The 20,786-nt window shown below is 41.2% G+C and overlaps 2 protein-coding genes across 4 annotated transcripts in view; both read right to left on the bottom strand.

Annotated features, from left to right (window-relative positions):
• LOC111586667 (dedicator of cytokinesis protein 3) overlaps positions 1–1,160 on the bottom strand; it is a 51,854-nt gene extending 50,694 nt beyond the window's left edge. For all 3 annotated transcript variants that reach the window (XM_023296439.3, XM_023296440.3, XM_023296441.3), the window contains exon 1: positions 445–1,160. In XM_023296439.3, the coding sequence (XP_023152207.2) occupies positions 445–481 (37 nt within the window). In that variant the 5' untranslated portion in view covers positions 482–1,160. The remainder of the gene's footprint in view (positions 1–444) is intronic.
• A 4,575-nt stretch (positions 1,161–5,735) lies between these two features.
• On the bottom strand, positions 5,736–20,755 carry LOC111586672 (DDB1- and CUL4-associated factor 1). The gene is made up of 25 exons (XM_023296447.3): positions 20,583–20,755; positions 19,701–19,821; positions 19,533–19,609; positions 19,369–19,442; positions 19,159–19,272; positions 18,003–18,140; positions 17,223–17,819; positions 16,494–16,595; positions 16,243–16,401; positions 15,772–15,951; positions 15,392–15,601; positions 15,060–15,229; positions 14,810–14,934; positions 14,199–14,434; positions 11,861–12,936; positions 11,577–11,775; positions 10,988–11,070; positions 10,427–10,511; positions 10,087–10,320; positions 9,378–9,471; positions 8,826–8,930; positions 8,541–8,614; positions 8,357–8,452; positions 7,969–8,257; positions 5,736–7,166 (listed from the first exon to the last, which is right to left on the bottom strand). Exons 2-25 carry the CDS (start codon positions 19,811–19,813, stop codon positions 7,111–7,113), a joined length of 4,686 nt encoding a protein of 1,561 aa, XP_023152215.1. The 5' UTR covers positions 19,814–19,821; positions 20,583–20,755; the 3' UTR covers positions 5,736–7,110.
• Between the last annotated feature and the right edge of the window lie 31 nt (positions 20,756–20,786).

Below are 20,786 nucleotides of genomic sequence, written 5' to 3'. Positions count from 1 at the left end.
TTTCCCTCCTCTCCCTTTCTCTCCCTCTTTTCATATGCTCCCAAGAAAGAAAAATTCTAAAAAATAAAAAAAAATCCCACACTGATGCATTCATTTTTTTTTGTTATTTCTGTCTTACAAAACCACAAAACTAAGCGCAAAGAGCGCGATGTGCACGCTCCGCCTGCGGTTGTGGATAAACTGCGATGGCATCTTTAAGGTGGTGGGGTTTGTAGAGCTGTAGCATCCCACGCAATTTCCCTTTCTATGCAGTCACTGGCCGTGGATATCAGCCATTAGCAGTGTATGTGTTTCCCGTTGGGGTGTAATGGGTTTAACAACAGTTTAAAAAGGGAGGCAATGCGGAATAGATCAAACTGGGTGTTTGTCGTGCGATCACAGTTTCAAAATATGTACAATCAAAAGCGTTTATTAGCAGTAAAAACAAAGGTGCATTTGACTCACCAACTCCGATTTTCTCCTCTTCTGTAGGTATCCACATATTTGGTTATTTTCCCTCCGAGAGAGCGAGCCACATTATGTCGATATCGTGAGATGATGCTGCTGCTGCTGCTGCTGCTGCTGGGAAAAAAAAGAAAAATGGGAGCTGAAGGCTACAAATTTCTCCTGGCTGCTCCTACACTGGGACTACATGTCTCGACCGGAATCGGTGTCCTGACGTTTGTGTTGTGTGTAGAAGAAGAGAGAGGGGGAGGAAGGAGCATGAAAAGCCTCGATATCTCTGCTCTATTATGTCCCGGCGTGTGTCTCCAGTCTGATGCAGTCTCCGTGTCCAACCTAATGTAACGCACACGCAGGGACGGACGCACGGCAGCACGCACGCACGTTTTTTTCTCCCTCTTCTTCTTCTCTGCTCTCTTCACAAAAGGTGCTGTTATTACAGCCGCATTTCAAGAGGAAGACGTTTCTCTTCTATGTCTTTTTTCTTCTTCTATTTCCTCGAAGCTTATTTCTTTCTTTCCTTTATCCAATTGCGCGCAAGTCATCCACAAAAGGCAGGACGCACTCGGTTAATTAGCGGGGTCGCAATATTGCTTACCGGTCCCAAGTGTCGAACTGGCGCAAGAAGAAAGAAATAAAATGCTGAGGGGAAGAGAGAGGGCGGAAAAAACTGCAATATACCATAAGCTGCGCCATCTTCGTGGTCGTCACATGACTTGTTTTGTCAACATTGATGTGTCAAGCAAATATATGCGCCCTCTCTCTCTCTCTCTCTCTCCAAGGCACTTTCATCCATCATCACAAACACAAACTGCATCTTCTCCTCCTAGGATCCTGCCTGCCTGCTCGCTCTTTCAATTTATTTATTTATTTATTCATGATTGAGGAGTGATGTCGGGCCATAAAGTAGCTCAACATCAGGCCAGAACCATGTGGGGAAGCACCTCTACCCGGTTTGAGTCATTTCAAAGAAACGGACCCTCCACCAGCAGTGCTTTGTCATAGTGCAGTCATGCTCCCACGCACGCACACGCATACACACAGATGAGAAGCAACTAATTTCTAACGGCCAATTTACCCCCCTTTTCACTTTGATGGATAGCTTTGGCAAACTGGATTTCCCGTTAGACCTCCATCACACCACCGCTGCTTGATTTATAGATGCCATTCACAGAAAACAAATGATGGAATCAGAATTCCTTTTCTTAAGTTGTGGTTATGCATTCACTAGTTATTTATTATGAATAGCAGCTTCAGGTTGCAGATTAGGAGCTGAACACTTTGGACTTGACGTCAGGCTTGTAAAAAATTATTTGGTGCAGCCTTTACATTTTTCTATACAGACAGCTACAGTAGAAAGCAAAGTGATCAAAAAACACAAATATAAATAAGTAGAAATATCTAGTCAGAAAAATATACTAAAGTGAAAAGAAAAGCACAATAAACTATAAAATGTGTACAAAAAAAACAGTACTAAAGTGTAAAATGCATTGTTAACCCTGTAAAACCCACTGGTGCAAAAGTACATCTGTTTTATTTTTTTCTTATTATTTTTTACTTATTTTCTATTATATGTAAGTGTATACATCCATATATACACACACTCATTTTTTCTATATTTGGGTATATTTTTTTTCTTTTTTCATATTTCTTATTTTTTGGGACGTATGGGTTAAGTGTCAAATGCACATATATGCTACAGTAAAAATATACAGTGAAATGAGGAAATGAAACTCTCCCGTAAACAGCAGTGCAACATGTGCAAGTAATGTCCAGACATGTAGGTTTAAATACCGTTTCAAATCCTCCACTCTACTGGGAACAAAACTATTTACTTTTTAGTGTTCTCACGACCTGAAAATATAAGCCAGTTTATACAAATAAACAAAAATAAAGCAATATCAAACACCTACATGTAGTCATTTCTGATATATATATATAGAGAGAGTAAATTGCCCTAAAACAGTAATTGTGAGAAAAATAAAGACATGACATCAATGTTCCCAGTGGAAGCTTCAATAAACACTCTCTGACTGCAGATTTTTACCACCTTTTAGAGCAAAGAGTTTGACTGTAAGCTGATTGATCTGGACTGCAATGACGTATTTGTGATGCAGTGAGTTGTAGCTGAGACTTGTGCACTAAATATCACCGTGGTTACTGATAACATGGTGCCATAACGTGAGTCACTGCTAATAAAATAGTGTGGGGTAATGACTAACACTATAAACATCAGCTTTCATCAGTAGGGGAAGAAAAGATTCCAGATGGGTTTTTAAAGCTAAAACACCAGTACAGTAAAGATGACCTGAAAAATGCTACTTAATTATAACTACATAGGTATTAGCAGCAAAATGTAGTCAACATAATAAAGTAAAAGCACTGGTTTGGTCCCTCTGACTGATATATTATATATGACATCATTAAATTAATAATGTTTAGGCATCAGTGTGTCAGCACCATGTTGTAGTGAAGCTAGTTTTTGTACACAGTTTTATATTCAGACATCAGATTAATATGATTAATGGGGAAGAAAAGAAAAACAAAGTTCTGATCCAGAAATGTTCGGTTTTTTGACTATTTCTCTAATCGTTGGTGAGATATTAGATCATTTAAAAGGTTATTTTGGAGTTTGGAGGGGGGAAAAAATTGCTAGTGTGATGTAGACGACAAACACTGCTTTTTGTAAGACATCAGAAGTCCAAAAGGGTGGAAAACTCTGGCTTACTCTTTAACAAGGGGCTTTATTTTTAAAGCATGTCATTCTAAAATCTTCCTCTGAGTAGTAGCTAAATCTCAAATAAATGTAGTGGAGTACAAGTTCCGGTGTTGCCCTTGGAAACGTCAAAAGGTAGAAGTACCAAGTAGAATAAAATGAAAATACTCAAGTACCTGAGTAAATGTACTTTCCACCACTGGCTTTCTGTGGAACTTCAACCTTGTGGAGTCAGAATTAGATGACAGACCTGTTAAATATTTCAGAACAGATGAAGGTAAGAAGAGTTGAAATTGCATCGTGACACAGAACAAAATCCATAAGCACAGCCTAATACTTGTAAATAAATATTTGAGGAACACTATGAACTATGTTTTGCTTTGAAATAGTTCCTTTGCCAAGCACAAGCGTGTGTGGGAGGACAAAACATTTGAAAGAGTTGATGTTTTCAACCAGATACAGCCCAAAAATCTGTCAAACAGTATCTCACCCACTGCTTAACGCATGTCTGGTCATTTCAGTGCTTTAAGCTGTCTTGTCCTATAGACAAGGCCGTCATGACTGGAGAAATGGAGTGATTTGGTGAATATTGAGCGTCCAGTGAGTTTGATATAGTGTGGGAGGGAGGGCAGTATTGAGCAGGGTAATTTCTCTCCATCATAGCGACGCTGTGACTGACTCCCATCTGTCTATTACTTCAAGTGGAACACTGTGGGCGGTGTTCCAATCACATACATAAAGCCGGAGGAGTGTGGGGCGTTTTATCGGCTAAACACGCATCCCAGCTAATAAACATTTAAGAAAGAATTAAACATGACAAATTACAAGCTTCCATCGTAGCTTTGCAACCAGTGTGTGCAAATGGTAGAAATGTGGCACAAAGCAAGACAGATTTGAGAAACACTCCAGACACTTATCATTCCTCTGACATCTTACTTTTTAAGTGCCGTGGCTACATTTAGCTCCTTCTCTGATGCAGCAGCAGCACTGTGAGGACGAGACACAGTGGTTGCCTGATACAGTGAGAGCTGCTATCCGTTTCAACACTCCCAAAGCCAGTGGACAATAAGAGGCAGCACAAGAGGGAATAAGAAGCATGTCCCACCATCTCATTCATCATCTGCGTTCACACGGACAATCTTACTTCTTTACACTCTTCAGGATCTCGCATTTCATGCACTACATGCACTCTGTATAAATAATCCGTTCTTGTACACATGGACACACACGTGCCTTCATAGGCATGCACACACACACAGTTTAGGAGACTTATTTGTTCTATTTTAATGTGTGCTATTATTAACTGTGGGGGAGGCCACGGGGAAATTTAGTGGCAAATTCCTGCATGCACAAGAGTGTTGAGGAAAGTCGCTTTACTGGAAAACACTTTAAGGAATACGACAGTTATAAAGATGTGATTATTCACATGCAACTAATGTGCAACATAACTAATACCACTAATAAATTCAGCTAATTTTCCACATTTATTGCAAATAAATATAGCTTTCCTTCATTGTTATTCCCCCATGAAAGCAGCATTGAAAGCCTCCTCTCACTGGAAATCAAATTACCAAAACTCACTGCTGAGGCAGACTGTTGCTAGAATGAACACATCATTATAACCTTGATTTGATCATCTCGCTGAGATTAAGATCTCTTTCACAAAATAAACCTGGGTGCAGCAGAAGGAATACAAATAAAACAGGGAGAAGACGTGCTATAAAACAGTCGCACGTGGATTGATAGCGTCAGAAACAATTACAGACATAATTAAATGCTTAAATTAATCCTGTGGTGTGAAACTTTCAAAGTTAAAGTCCTGATTTATTCCATTGATGTGGTGCCAAATACTGAAAGGCAGTTCCAGTTCAGTATGTACTCATGTGGTATTAGGGGCTGGCCAGGACTGTTTGGTATCCGCTCAGATGCAGCATAATTTTGAATTTGAGAAGAGAATGAGGCAGATTTAGTGAAGACATTTATCAACAACAGCAGTAGTGTGCAGTTCTCTTGTTGCTGGTGAGGTGGAATGAGCAGCATGAGGGTACACAATACCTCCATAGTCAAGAAGACCTGATGCTCAGTTGCACCATAAAAATATTCTGATAAAGGAAACCCACTGTTTTTACCTTTAGACTTTAAGACAGTTGTTCCACATGTAGTTTAACTGTACAACTACTGTATAAAATAATTCTCAGATAGTTAAATGAGACTGAACCATTTTAAATTCAATTGATGTTTCATGTTCTGCAGATCTAAAAACATTAAAAAAAAATGTTTTATTCCTGTATGCTGGAAAACTGATAAGGTGTCTATAGGTTCTAAATAATAATAATGTGAGCACAGAACCTTGTGGTACCCACTTCAAAGTGAGATCAGATCACCTGTGTTCTCACAAACCAAAGGCAAGTTTCATACAGTTAAAAAGATTTCCTTTCACAGTTTTGTGTTGATTATGCTTCAATACTGATTTCCCTTTTGGCACTCAATCCTGCAACATTTCCTTTTTAAGAGTCACGTCTTTTTTGTTCTTGTTTGAGACAGCTCATTCACACTTCATTAATTAGGCACACAAAAGTAATTTTGCTGCTTCATTTATAGTAAAAATACTTTAGATACATACAGGCTGTACAATAACCGTCTCAAGAAAACTCAACATCAAAGTTTTCTTATGGAAAAGAAAACAAGTAAAATGAATAGATACAAGGCAAAAACATGAGGAAAAAAATTATGAAATGTTTGCACTGCGCTCAAAATGTGCATGTGCTAGGCATCTGTTTTCACAATGTTGACAGTCTGAAGCTTCCTGTTGTCGTTTCAGAAGAAACACGTATTTGAAATAGTTAGCTAAGTTTCGGCACCATTTTATAACTTTACTATTTAAAGAATTAGCAAGATTGATTTAATTCCAACAAATGAATTTTACTTTTCCGCCACATTAGCCGTCTAACAAACCAAATTCATTTGGACAAACGCTTCGTTTTGTAAAAAAAAATTAATGCTAAATTTCCATTATATGGTGGCATCTGTGCTGCTGTAAACAGCTCTAAGCCCTACAAAATTTTGAGAAGCATCCACTGAACTTAAATCCTTGTGGCATAGTGAGGAGGTGTAACAGTAGAGAGCTGTAGAGGTCTCTATGTCTCTTGTGCTGACAGCGAGCAGGTGTTACTATTTTTTTGTTTCGGTGTCCACACGAGTTAAAGCACCAAGCTGATTTAATTTCTCTATTTACATAATGAAATCAACAGGCGATGTTCACCCATGGCACTGCTGTTTGTGGCATTTTGGTCATCAATTTAAGGTGAGAGTCAAACCTGAAGGTGGATTTTGATGCTTGATGAACCTTCGGCAACACGTTTGTGCATTAAATAGCTGCCAGATTCAATACTTCGGTACTTTTGGGTGATTACTCCAGGCAGTCTGGCAAAGTGCAAGCTTGAGAAAGTATTGTGTCCTCAGCCACACAAATGCACACATACAGCCCTGTAACGTAAGCCGTTTCTCCTACAAAGACTAATCTGTGGCCATACAGAGGCTAACAAAGTGAGTGAATCAATATCAAATGAAGAGGCTCATTTAAAGTCCCATTAATGTGATAAAATATAGAACTTTTCTTTCACTGCATCTACACACTCGCTGTTTCACTCATCATCAAGCTTACTTTTGTTTTAGAAAACTATATCATATACAATCATTTTTAGCCGAACACCAAGTCAATTTGTGTGCATTTGTTTTCCCCCTGTGATCTCTGTGAGCTTGTTCTTCCTTAGTCTTGTCACTCTAAGTGTGCAGACACCTACTGTTTCAAACTGGCAGTGCTCCAAGTTATCTCACACATCATCTGCTGATATCATCTTCTTTTCCTGCTTGTTGTTCTGTAGCTCAAATGTCTATGAGGCAGAAGTCTTGACATGTCGACTGGTTCCTCAACCTTAGATGCCGACGGTTCCTCACTCATTCAGGGACAAGATGATGTCATCCTCAAGGTCAGAGTTGTCGGAGCTGTCTGTTTGAGCAATAGACAAACACAGATTTAGTATACAGAGATTTTATGCTGAATAGGTCAGTGGGTAAGGAGTGAAACTGCCAAAATTGCAAAAACAACGCAGCTTTGGCAAAGTCGAAACAACTCCACATCCACTCTTTTTTTCCCTCACAAATTTCTTCTAAAAATGCACTAACACAGCAGTTTGAAAATTCCACTGGGAAAGAAGGCATGAAAACACAGAAACTGGACCAAACTACTTACAATGAGATCAGAACCCCATTCTTCAAATACAGCTGAACTACACCGGCTGAAATAATCCTGTTAAAATAATCCTACAATTGTTATCTAGCTAAATGAGTTGTCTTCAGGAACAGTTGTCAGTCGCATTTCAAAATAAAAGCAATAGTTGAAACCATAATCAAAAAAGTGTTAATCGCGTGGTTGCACTTGACTGAAGCTGTTGTGTTGGGATGCTGCACAGCATGCATCTGGACAACAGATTTATGGACTCATTTTATGCGTGTTTTTGCATCATAGTTTTCATATTGGGCTATTATATGTGAAAAACCTAGCTAAACAGTTAGCTGGCAGCAAACTACCTGTATTTTTGCAGATTTGGGCTGAAGATGCTTTCACTCTGCAGATACATTTCAAGAAAACAGTCGAAGAAATTCAATAACCAGATTTCAGTCACAACTAAACTACACAAAACAATTAAAATTTAGAAAAATAAACAGTACAAAAAACAATTGATTAATAAGCTCAGCAATATTTGTAAGAATCTTATAATCGAACACCATATAACCAAAGCGCTACTCACCATTGTCACCGTCCAGATCAATATCATCGTTATCCGAGTCATCTTCATCATTGTCATCATCATCTTCCTCCTCATCATCATCGTCATCATCCCCAACGTCGACGTCATCTTCGAGAAGTCGTGCTACCTCATCATCAGAGGGAGAGAATTCATCGTTCCCATCGTCCTCTTCATCATCTTCGTCTTCGCCTCCGTTCTCGTTCTCCAGTTCGGCGATAAGGGGATCCGTATCAACGTCGTCATCGGAGTCCTCGTCATCATCATCGTCTTCCTCCTGATCGTCGTCCTCCTGGAGTACAAATAAGACAAAAAGTCAGTTATAAGGAATTTGCAGTTCTGCCTGAAGGAACCAAACAGACGCTTCTTTATTCAAGTCAGAAGTTAGAACCTGATCCTCCTCGTCTTCCTCCTCTTCCTCTGCAAGTCTCTGCCGCCCAACTTCATACAGCCGGCATACTGTGTCAGTGTTGACGGAGTCTTGGTTCTATGGGACAGATACAGCACTCTCATGTCATTTAGGATAAATTCTACAAGATTTAGTAAAGTCCCAAACATGAACAACAACAATTTACCTCAATCACAGCTAGGTAGCAGTCTTTAGTATCCGTGCAAAGGTCAAATATATTCCTTTTGACATCGATAGTGGCTGAGAAGTGAGGAAAAAACAGGAGTCAGTTAGTAAAAATAATACAAGACATAATTAAGATTAATAAGACATAATTTGAAAAAATCGAACAGTAGTTAAAAATGATTGTCAGTGTATAATATAAACAAAAATATGTCCCCAAGCTAAACATTTAATCAAAATGAAAACTCTGGGGAAATATCTGAAGTGAGTTGAAGGCACAACACATTACCTATTGGTTTATAGTCTGTGGCATTGAAGGTCCTGAACGATGAACCAAACGGACTTTTCATCTGCATTTCCATCATGTCATCTTCATCATCGGCTTGCAACATTGCTACAAAAACAAACAGTCACAGAGGGACAGGGAGAGTAAATAAAAACCGAGCCCAGCGAGCTGGTTAGCTGTGGTTCTGGCTCCAGAGTGGTGGAAACGGTTGTTGTATGGGCCGAGCCATTACGGCGCGCCGATGGCTCTTCCTGTGAGGTGGCGTGAACCAGCTGGATCTTTCTGTTGCCAATTCAACATCGAGCCTTCTGCTCATATGGCACTGACTGACTCTGTGGTATCAAGCGTGCGCACACACACAATCACAAACACACCTACTTCTACAGCCTCTATTCACACCTCTCTCCAAATACACACATGCTCACTTTGCTTCATGATTACCAGCCTCACCATTCAAGCACACCTTTCACACACTTGCGCTGACTGTGAAGTGAGTTGTAGGCTTGATGCCAAATGCACGACATTTCCCATCACGCAGGGGGCTTCTATATTTACCTCCATAGATGACGGTGCCGTTGTTGTTGAAAACTATTCTGCACTGGTCCAGAGCGGGAACCGTGTGGAGGAGGTGGAAGGTCCGCAGGTCCCACTGACTCCAGCTAAGGACCACAACATTCTCTTTTATTTGCTTCAACGAAATCTGCTACAAGTTTCAATTACAAGAAATGACAATTAAAACCATACCCAATGCAGTAAGATCAATTTTTAGTGGAATATATATTTATTGTTTAGCGGTGCAATGGAACCTCAATAGTCATCCCATCACCATCTAATTCAGTGAATTATATAATATTTTTTTGATCCTGGTCAGATGTATGAAATGTCCAGTGAGAAACAGTCTACACTTGAGCGTATACAATGCAATTATTTTCATCTGTCAGTTTTAGCAGTTAATTGAAAAGACTTCAGCTAAGGACCACAACATTGTTTTTCATTTGCTTCAACAAATTCTACTACAAGTTTTAATTAATCGAGGCCTCTTGAACATTTTTCGTGGTGGTGGTGCACACACATCTATTCAAATAATACATATAGCCAGTTAAATTGTCTTAAAAAACTACTTTAGCCTAAGCCTTACTGTTTTCATTTTAATAATATACATGTTTCTGTGTATACTCCAATCCATTTTAGGTGTATTTACAGATAAATACAAACAGAAATTTTAAAAACTGTCCTCTACACCATGCCAATGATAAAAGGATACAATTTCTGTGTTTATGATGACTTCCAGGCCATTGGGATGAAACACACCACTGATGTTCATGTTGAACTTGTCAAACTTGTGGATGGCCTGAGCAGTACGCACATCCCACAGCACGCCATCATTCAGTACCAGATCATCTGTTGGGTTGAACGTGGCACAGTTCCTCTTGTAGTTGTTAGCCAGGTCTGGATTGTTTAGAGTCAGAGTAACCTGACCCGTCTGGATGTCATAAATCTGAGGAACAAGAACAATGACAGTGTGCATTAACCATTTTTCTTCATTAACTTGTCTGCATTTATTATGTCAGACTGTGAAATTCAGAAAACGTTGGCATACGTACACGTGCTATATGTTCCTTAGTCCCTATGACGCGATCTTGTGAAAGCTTACTGAACTCCACATAATGGTCGCCCAGGAAGGAATGCCTGAAGACAATGAGAGTAACAATTCAACATTTGATTAAAAACACAAAGCCATCGAATACGCGACGTTAAGATGTTCTGAATCAGTCGGCAGGGTCCAAGTATTGCCTTGGTTAAACTGTGAAGATAATTCAAGTCAAGTCCTTCTGTTCCATTTACTGAAGATTGCAGGGCAGCAGTCTGTTACTGTGTATATGCAACCATGTCGTCTCTTTAACAGAATAAAGTTGTTGTATCATTGGGCCAAGAAGATCACATTCACAGATGCAGTACAATCACATACAAGTTAAGACCTGAAGTGAACTTTGCTGATTGACAGTGTATGGTCAGACAGTCATGTGATAGTAGTTTCAAATTTATTATTTGAGACTCCAAATATTTCAATATTTAGGATTTTCAGTTACAGGAATACAGTTTAAATCATTAATAATTGAGCTGGTAAAAACACAAGTTCAGCGTTTTGTGAAAACGTCACTTACTTCATGATAAACACTGACTTCATGCCCCACAGCGCAGACAGAGGGTAACTCCAAGAGGCTGATGTTAAGAGAAGAGAACCATCCTAAAAATGCAAAATATGAAAATATGATGATTAAAAATCCCCTTTCAAGTGAGTTTTAAGACACTACATCACTCTTTTTGGAATAACAATTTGACACTGATGTTTTTTTTCTTTCGCAACCACTTTTTTCTCCAGAAATCCAGAATCTATGAATATGCAAATGTGTTTCAGAAGATTAGCTGCTAGATGTAAGATGACTTCTGAAAAATCCTCTTTCAGGGTTTGTGTGCTGGAGGCTTAAAGTTTCTTCATAACACTTGTTTAAGATGCACATTGAACCAACCGTACTAATTGTGATGCAACAAAATGATGCTGTTCGGTAAACGTGTTAAACTCAGATTAAGGGTGAGCGAAGACAAACTTTCCTCATTAACCAGATGAATGTGAAAACAACTTTCGAGTGTCAAAGTCATTCTGCACAGTGACAGACAAACATGCAAAATGAAACCAAAAAAAGCTCAACAATCTACTGCTGTTGATACATTAGTGGCTTCCTCTCTACTGACCCGTGACGGCTCCAGATGTGTGATGGCTGAACTGTGACAGCTGTAACTGGCTTCTTCCTGGCCTGTAAACACATTGTAGAGTTTCAGCTGCCCTGTACATGTCCCGAGCATCAGGAATCGCTCACGAGCTGAGAAGGCACAACACATGAATCCACTCTCATCCTCGTCTGCCTCCCTGAACACAGAGATAGGACGGAACCTGGACAAAAAGGACATAAATAATGTAGACTGATGGTTGTAGATGCTGAGGAGGAAGGAAACATGAATGTTACAAAGCAACCTACCGGCTGAAGATGAGATGTCTGTCAAAGCATCCTCCATCTACACCTCCGTATTTCGGATATATGACCCTCCTTGTGTGTCGGGATGTAAAGTTGATGGGTGCTTGGCGTCTCTGTTTGGGTTCGGGACATTGATGAGGGGTGAAGAGGGAGAAAGGAGGGCAAGTCGCGACAGGGTTTTTACAACGTGCGTGTTGTTCCCTCAGGTACTCCGTGATAATGCCGTCTAATGCAGGGGGGGAGGGCAGGTGCCTGTCAAGCTGCTTCTTCATGGCCGGACTCTGGCTGAAAGCCCCATGGTCAGACTTCTGCCTCAGCACCCGAGGTTTCTTACAGCTCACTGTGCTGCACCCCGTTTGCCGTTCACGTGAGAAAATGATTCGACCAATCAGTGGAGAGCCATTGTTACAGTGAGGGACAGACGTTGACGGGAAAGACGTAGAAGAAGAGCCAGCGGGTTGTGATGTAGAGGGACGTGTTTGGGTATGGCTGGATCCCGGGGTGGATGAATGAGAGGGATGGTTTCCGAGTCTCGATCCGACCCCGTTGGCCAGCCGTGGGGTGCGGGGCAGAGTAGCAACTGGGGAGGCAGGTGGGGGAGGAGCAACAGGAGGGAAAGCAGAAGCTGAATGTGAAGAGTGAGACAGACATGCCATCGGGAGATCTGCCTCCTTGGTGAGCGCGGTGGCCGTGTCATGAAGGCCTTTGGCTACAAGGTGGTTCCTAATAAGCAGCAGCAGCTCTTTCTCAGGGAAGGTGATCCTGGACTGAGCGACCACACTGGCCCTCTGCAGCCACGCCAGAGACACATCGGTGCCGATCAGCAAAGGTTTCCCAGAAATCCTTTCAATCAGCTCAGCCGCAAACTTACAGAACTTGACATGTTCACTGCGTTTGTCCTGGAGCACAGGCTCCTTCATGAGCTGTTGGATGTGTCCGCTGCTGAACAAAGGCAGTTTGCTGATGATCTGTCTGACAGAGCTGGAGCGAGACAGACCCACCAGAGCTTTACATGCCAGAGCTCGGATCTGATCTGCATCTGTAATGGGCATCTTTACCATCAGCAGGGACAGCAGCACCTAGAGGAGAGACATAGAATGTAAGTTATAAACAAAGGTTGTCAGAACTCTGGGCAACTGTGTGAAAAGTGAGTTTTGATTAGAAGTTCTTCCCTGACTGGACTGAACCGGTGGTGTCCAAAAAGCAGCCACGATAAAAGGTGGACTAATTCAGTGAATGCTAAGGTAGATGCTTCAGTGCTTCCTTTGATCTCTCCTTCACCATAAGTAACACAAGGTCAACTTTGAAAAGGAACAAAAGAGAAACTTCTGTCCCACTATTCTTTGTTTCTTACTTGGGAACACCTGGCCCTGCTGAAATTTCAAAACTTCTAAATTCTGTCAAAAATCTGTAAAATCAAACTCTAGTAATTTGACTCCGATAATAAAATGTGTCTGTGAAAATTAATTCTTTACAATTTGATTTTGCTTTTCTCATTTGGCATGTTTACATTGCCTATTTAACACACTGTCATACACGACAAGCATATAAACAAATTTAATGCATCTCAAAAAAAGTGACTGGTAAGTCAAAGTAAGTTTAGGCCATGACAACTTATTTTTCTAGCTCCCTGTTAATCAGCAGTCTTAATATACTGAGCCAGTACAGTTTTATTTCTGTAATGTCACAACTGCATGGGTAAGTGGACACCACACTATACCCCAAATCTCCTGAAGTGCAGTTTAGAGGCTTGAAAGGCAGCTCTGTCACACACAAGTATGTGTGTGTTTATGGGTCAACATGAGGCTTTAAGGCGTTTTAAAGGTGTGCACTGTTCTCCATGATAACAGCAATATATAAAGTCAGTCGATTTACCCCTGCAGCACCTGTCATTGTGCACAAATACACCAAAAATAAGTAACCTGATGCACTAGATGGTTTGTTATGCAGAACCATCTCATAAGTTGCCCTTGAAAACTGTTTTGAAAAGGGAAAGCACTTTAAAAAAAAAAAAATACTTGGCAGGTAATTGGATATAACATCTATCACATCTAACAAAGGCTAACCCACATTTAAAACACGCCTGTATTGTGAATAAGTTTCCTCACAGTGCAGTGATTGGTCAGGCACACTGAGATGGATTCTTACAACCACACAGGAGGCGAGGTGCCTCACACGGTCACAAAATATGGTCCACTCAAACAGCTTTGCACACCACTGGTTGTAAAATGATCAGAAACACAACAAGGCCTCTTTTTGTCAATAAGTTAAAATGTCAAAAACCGTCTTAAAACACATGAAAATCACACAGGCTTTAGTGGATGGTATATGATAACTCTACCTTGATGCCATTGTTGGACTGCACCACATTCCACATCTTAGTGAGCACACTCTCGCTGGCTTTGGTCTGCTGTGGCAGGCGGCGACGGGGGGTGCCTGCAATGAACTTGCCAATGCTGGACATGCGTTTGTCTGGAGCACAGACGCAGTTGATGACAACCTGCAGAGCCGACTTCTGAATCTCTGCATCATTCACAAACACCTCTCCCTCTGCTACTGCCAGGACAATACTCATCCCTGCGAGAAAAAATCCAACAGTTACATGAAAAACCTTGAAGAAAAAAAATACTTTGGCGTTGTGCCATCTCTTGGCAGAATTGGACACAGTCTTAATGAAATAAGCATAAAAATAAAATACAGAGTTACTGCATGTTATCACGTCCTGTGGAGAATGATAATCATTTGATTTGCTCAATTTAATGCTCACATTATGCAAGAAATTCACTAAAAACACAGTGATTCAATGCTCATTCACAATAAAAGCCGCTTGAATGTATGAATGACACACAGTTAAAATGTGACTTTTTTAAAGCCTAATCCGATCCAATTCATAACTTAAAGTACAACTTTGAAAGATGAAATGAAATGCTGTCACACTGTGATAAAACCTACCAACAGTAGACACAGTTGATCCTCCCTCGTCAAGCACAGCAACAGCCTCAGACAGCAACAGCTGGGTCTTTGGAACAACTGTGAGGATACTCAGGATGTCAAGGGCATAGCGCACGGTATCACTCCTACAGAGAAGGAAAAATAATATCACCATACTTCTAAATACTCAACAGCTAGAGATGAAAACAGTTAAAATACGTGAATTGGAAAAGGCTTTAGACAATTAAAAGAATAACTGCTTTGTGAATACCTGCCATAGTAGGTCCTCCAATCACAGGCAATAGAAATGAGCTGCAGGAGGAGCTGGACACATGACAGCTTGTGAAAGACCTCCGCTGGTTCCCAGTATAGTCGGAGTGGCCCGTACTCTATCAGAAACTCCATCATTTCCACCACTTGCTCACGGCTATAGCTGACCGCCTGCAGAATGAGATGATACAAAAGATCACAACAGGAACACCCACATGCATTTCATTTACAACAACCAAAGCACAAACAGAGCAACCACAGAAAATATTTGCTTCGTACATTGGTGCTGTTGTCTTTATTTTAATAAATAAACTGTCTAATAATATGCATTACCTTGTAGTGCGGCTGCGAGTGAATGGGGGCACCCCCCTCCGTGCGCTGCAGCGATTGCTTCACCTGCTCCACCTTGATTGCCAGATGGGCCTCGAAGTACCTGCGAAGAGCCATGCAGGTGTGCTTGGCTGTTTGCCTGCTGGAGAAAATCTCATCATCACTCAGGAGTGCTCCCTGGTCTTCAGGGTTCAGGATCTCCAGTGTGCTAATCTGAAAGCAGACAGTTCATATCATACATTACTACGGAGCCAGCATCTGATATTATAATGTGATACTGTGCTGACTGCTCAGTTGACCAGTTTTCAAAAAACGTATTTCCTTCGAGTGATACACATGGTTAAGTTTACATGGTTACAGGGAGAACTGCTGGTTTGTCTTACCAGATTGACGAGGCGTCGGAGCCCGTCCTGCCTGTCAAAAAGCTCCAGGACAGCACGGAAAGAAAAGGAGATGGAGAAGAACATGGTAGCGTGGCAGCAGCCGGACGCATGTGAGCATTCCAGCAGCCACAGCGTGTAACCAACCACATCTGACAGGATCGAGTGGGGCAACATGCACACCTTGAGAGGAAAAGACACAGCCATGAATGCAAATGAGCACTGCTAGAAGAGCTGGGTAACACTGTTAAAAATAAGTACAATTTTTCTATCAAAAGCCTCAATATTAATAACAAGATGAAGAAATATACAGTATTATGTTATTTGGTTTTCCACAACACCTACATACACACAGTAAATATCCAAACTCATCATCAAGCTTTACTACATGCTGTTGTTTCACATTCATGTTGACACTGGCAGGAAGCAAAAATATGCCAATAGTATGTGCATGCTTTTGTGTTTGTTTTGTACCCTTTCCATGGCATCCTGGTTATAGGCAAGGTAGTAGAGGCACAGTGACACTCCAGTAGCAGCCATTGATGGTCTGGGGATTTCCAGCAACTTCTGAACTCCTCCATGAGCAACAAACTCTGCAGCAAACTTCTTGTGCAACAGCAGCGAAGCCAAATACTGCAAGGATGGAAAGGTAAAGAAAGAAGTCTGAGGAGCTTGTTGTTGTGTTTCAGGGTCATGAAAGGTCAACTACAGGTGAGCGTGTTTACCTTGAGAGCCTCGAAGGTCAGCTGCACATCATTGGTCTGCTTTAGATCCATATAATGCATGAGTAGCTCACGAGCTCCCATCTGCATGAACACCGCCAGCAGCTGTAGGCAGAAGGAGGAGGGATGGACACCGAGAATACATAAATCACAAAGGTTTTATTTACTATAAAAAGCTCTAAATGGCTAGCTGCTTGAATTTACCGTTCAACATCCAAAACAAAACCCGCTAATCTTTAGCATTTTATGCGCAAATGAGAAATGCATGAGGTCGCATCTAAAAGCTAACATTTTATAGTCAGGAAAGAATTTCTTTAATCACCGTTATGGAAGACTGACATCTGCTGGCACATTTGTGGCAAGACAAGGGACACACACATTGACTGCCTGAAGCAATAAAGCAGGTTCACATGCTGCTCAGCCACATGCTGTATAAAGCCATCTAACTAGGGCTGCAACAAATGGCTATTTTTATTACTGTTGTCATTGGTTTGAAAATGGCCAAGTATAATTTAACACAGCCCAAGGAGACCATCAGTTCAAGACTCAGTTTACTATCATACAAGTTTTTTTAAAAAGTATCAAATCCTCTCATTAGAAGCTAAAACCATTAAATCTTTCAGCTCGAATAAACTGATTATCAAAATAGTCGCCCATTCATTTTCTGTTTATCTATAATTGGTCAATCATTGTACATCTGCATACTGTATAGGCTAATTAAACTGGACCAACCTCCTGATACTCCCCCAGAGGTGTGAGATACTGCAAGATGAGCCTCTGCTCGATCTCTGGGGTCAAAGGGTACAGATGATAATTGTTGCCAATCACCCAGGGGCTCATCTCAGACCAGCTGCTGTTGGAAAGCTCACTGAAGTTTCTCTCTGGCTCTGGCAAAGAGAAATTCAGCTTCTGTTTTGAGGTCCTGCCACTCTCTCTCTCTGCTTTCCTTTTTAGGTAAATGCTGCCATCAGACATGCCTGGGTGCATCAGCAAACCTGGGGCAGACATTGGCTTCATCTTGGTTTTAACAGCTGAGTTGGCACGGCTGCTGGTCTTGTGAGGAGAGTTGAAACGGAACGAAACCTCGTTTTCAGGCTCGATGGTTGAGAAGGGAATTTCGCCATCTTCCGGTGGCCCCATCCCCTCCTTTTCAGCCCCATTTCTACCCGGTGTGAAGGGCTTCTCTTCAAAGCCTCCATCAACAGTCTCCTCATCCAAAGGCAACAGAGGCTCACTCAGAGTCTTCCTGGGGCTGGGCCGTTTGATTTCCCTTTTGTTCTCAGCATCCTTATCCTGAAGCTCACGCAATCGATGCAGCATCAAAGGCACCTGTCAAAGTAAAGCATGAAAAACAAGTTGACAGACAGTTGCTACTTCACACCACCTACTTCAAGACCAAACTGTAGGATAACATTATCATCAATTGTTGTTATACACTGTCTATCATTATATGTTGTCTGACTATACTTTACTAGATTATTGATATGTGAGACAGCAGAAACCCAGACTGACCAAAACAGAGTTCTCCTCTCGATAGTTGGCAGCAATGTCCTGGTTCTCCATCGCACCTGCCAACAGGCCTGTGGCATAGATTCTGAGGGGCTGCTCAGCCTCCTGAGCCCACTTAAAAAGCCTTTCAACTATGCCCTCCTGAGAAGAGGAAAAACACAGACGAATGTAGAATATGAACGGATTCTTAATAAGAAAAAAATGAAAAATGTGGAGGAGCATGTCTGACATACAATACATAAATAAGAATGAATGACGATTTCCAATGCATTTTAACAAAATGGGTCAAATATGTGTATCTATATTTTGAGTGTATGGACCACATTTTCAATTAAACCTTTTTAAACTGCCTTTAAAAAAATCTGCTGACTGTTTATCTGTGTCACAAGTCAAGTTCTACAGAGTAGTTAAAGTATAAATTCCTTGCAGGCTGGACTGTGACCCCACAAACATAAACTGGAGCTGTCCCCAGTTATCTACATTTGATGTCCTGCTTGCCTGTGCGACTGACTCAGTGATAACAAATCTTACTGTGTGACTGTATTACAGCTGGCAACATAAACTACCAGAGCACCTTGTCTTTTCTTTCTGAAACCAGGGTTTTGTAGAGAAATCTTTGGTACTCCCTGCCAAAGTAACACAGGGCTATATCAGAGCTAGAGAATGGTCTGGCTCTGCAAGACAAGCCAGCACCAAAAGAAAATCACCAGCACAAGAATGAATAGAATTTTTTTTTTTTTTTAAGTTATTATTTTTAAACCGTTTTGATGATTGGAGTTTCATTCAAACATTATAAGTATTTTTGTTTATATGCATAGATTTCTATCAAACAAGGAAACACAGACTGATCATTCTTACTGCAGGGCAAAGCGACCCCCAAAAGGCCTATTTGCCCCTGTGGACCAACTTCAATTGAAACAGAAATCTTTCTCTAAAGGAAAACTAAGACCTCTTCTCTTTATATGCAGCTTTCTGTTGTGCCAGAAGCCTGATTTTATCATTTATATCAACACGCTGAACAAAAATGCATGGTATGTTGCCAGCAGTGGATGTGCGCACATGTATTACTTAGTGCATAGTAGTTAAAAAATATAGGTCAGACAATAAGAAACACGGGAACAACACTGTAATCTCTTAGTTGAAGTTAGAAATAATGCACCTTTTCTTGAAAGACCACAGCTGTCTCCAATCCAGGCATGATGTTCTGAAGCAGGCGACAGGCTGCTGCATTAAGGGAAAATTCTCTGCTGGTCATCACATAGCTGTTCACTAGCTGCAGAGGAAAGAAATATATGAAATGCTTAAATCATCATAAAATGCCTCTTTTTAAAAACAGGAAACGGTCTCAAATGTGCCCATCCATTCTTACTGTGTTCATGAAGTCATCATTCTTGAACAGGATCTTGAGGAGGTGCCCTAACACACACTCTGGATCAGCCCTCCCTAGTGGCCAAGAGGGAAATGTCAACAACATGCACAATCGTGTGATTCGGGGTTAACTTGCAACTATGTCTGACTTCCCATCTTTCATACCTGGATGACGATCATCAAAAGGATCGGGGTCTGCTTTGTGATACTCCTCTGTCTCCTTCTCAACAAGCTCCGAGATTCTAAAAGTTACAGCACATTAGCACATTAAACCTCATGAAGTCACCCTCAGCTCGTCCTGATCACATCACTTCAACCTGTTTGACCACTTACTTGGTGAGGAGGTTAACCAGCTCGTGTGTGCTGCCTTGCTGGTCCTTCTCCCACTGTTCCAGTAGAGCAGTCAGCTCTGCCTTCGAGTCCACACTGGCAGATGCCGACGCCATAGCGCAGCCTGTCACAAAGACATGCACAAAATAAGCATTTATTTCACTATTAATGCATAATTCTTCACAAGTCAGTCCACACTCGTCTGATATTTAAGACGGCTGGGACAACGCGTGCAGGTGCCGTGACTGCTTCTCATGAAAAGTAACAAAAACAGAGAGATACTATCACAGAGCAACACGTCTGTCGGTTGAAACTGTCATAATTTTTGTTTGGATGAGGTCGGGAGAATAAAGAGCCAACCAGCGGTTTGGCTCCACCGCTGTACAGACGACTGAGCGTGCAGGTGCAGCTGTCCTCCAGGGACTGCAACTGTCAAAGTTGTGTCGGTTAAAAAACTATTTAAGCATAATTTCTGATTTGTTCAAGACATGCAATCTCAGTTCAAACACGTTGTGTGTGTTTTCATACATTCGCCTCTTGCTATAGCTTGTACATAACCGCACTCGGCAGGAGCAAACTCACACACTGCCTGTTGCGGTGTTTGGCTAGTCAGAGTGTAGCTAAACCGGGGCTAAACGAGGAAGCTACACGACTTAGCTTGCTAGCAACACTCTTAAAGTCGCAGTTTTGAATATATATATATATATATATATATATATATAGTTTACATTATGCCCGAGCTGTACAAACACGTACAGCTTATTGTGTCAGATTCTAATCATACTTGAACTACGCGAACCTGTCTGCACATGTAACATACCGCCTAGGTACTAGCTCGAAGCATCACAGGTAAACCTGGCTAGTTAGCTAGCATGCTAACTTTACCTCGTTGCTCCACTCAGTTCTTGCTTGGTTTTGTCAAAATTGCAAAGGCTTGTATCCACCAATATCAGTCCAAACTTGATTGCCGTTGGGCGAGTATCAACGTATCGATCACCGTTTCACAGCCAAAGCCTCATTTGCTTTATTGTAGCTTTGTGTTCACGGTTTATTATCATTATGGCGAACACGTTCCTCACGTCATTCGCG

Source organism: Amphiprion ocellaris, chromosome 8 (assembly GCF_022539595.1).
Source record: "Amphiprion ocellaris isolate individual 3 ecotype Okinawa chromosome 8, ASM2253959v1, whole genome shotgun sequence".
Classification (NCBI taxonomy): domain Eukaryota; kingdom Metazoa; phylum Chordata; class Actinopteri; family Pomacentridae; genus Amphiprion; species Amphiprion ocellaris.
This window is presented reverse-complemented; position numbering and strand designations above follow the sequence as displayed.

Coding starts and splice junctions, on each gene's coding strand:
- LOC111586672 (XM_023296447.3), bottom strand. CDS start 19,813: ATGGCGTCGGCATCTGCCAGTGTGGACTCGAAGGCAGAGCTGACTGCT. Junction 19,443..19,532: donor TTTTGATGATCGTCATCCAG/GTATGAAAGATG, acceptor CTTGGCCACTAG/GGAGGGCTGATCCAGAGTGT. Junction 12,937..14,198: donor AGTCCAACAATGGCATCAAG/GTAGAGTTATCA, acceptor TCTCTCCTCTAG/GTGCTGCTGTCCCTGCTGAT.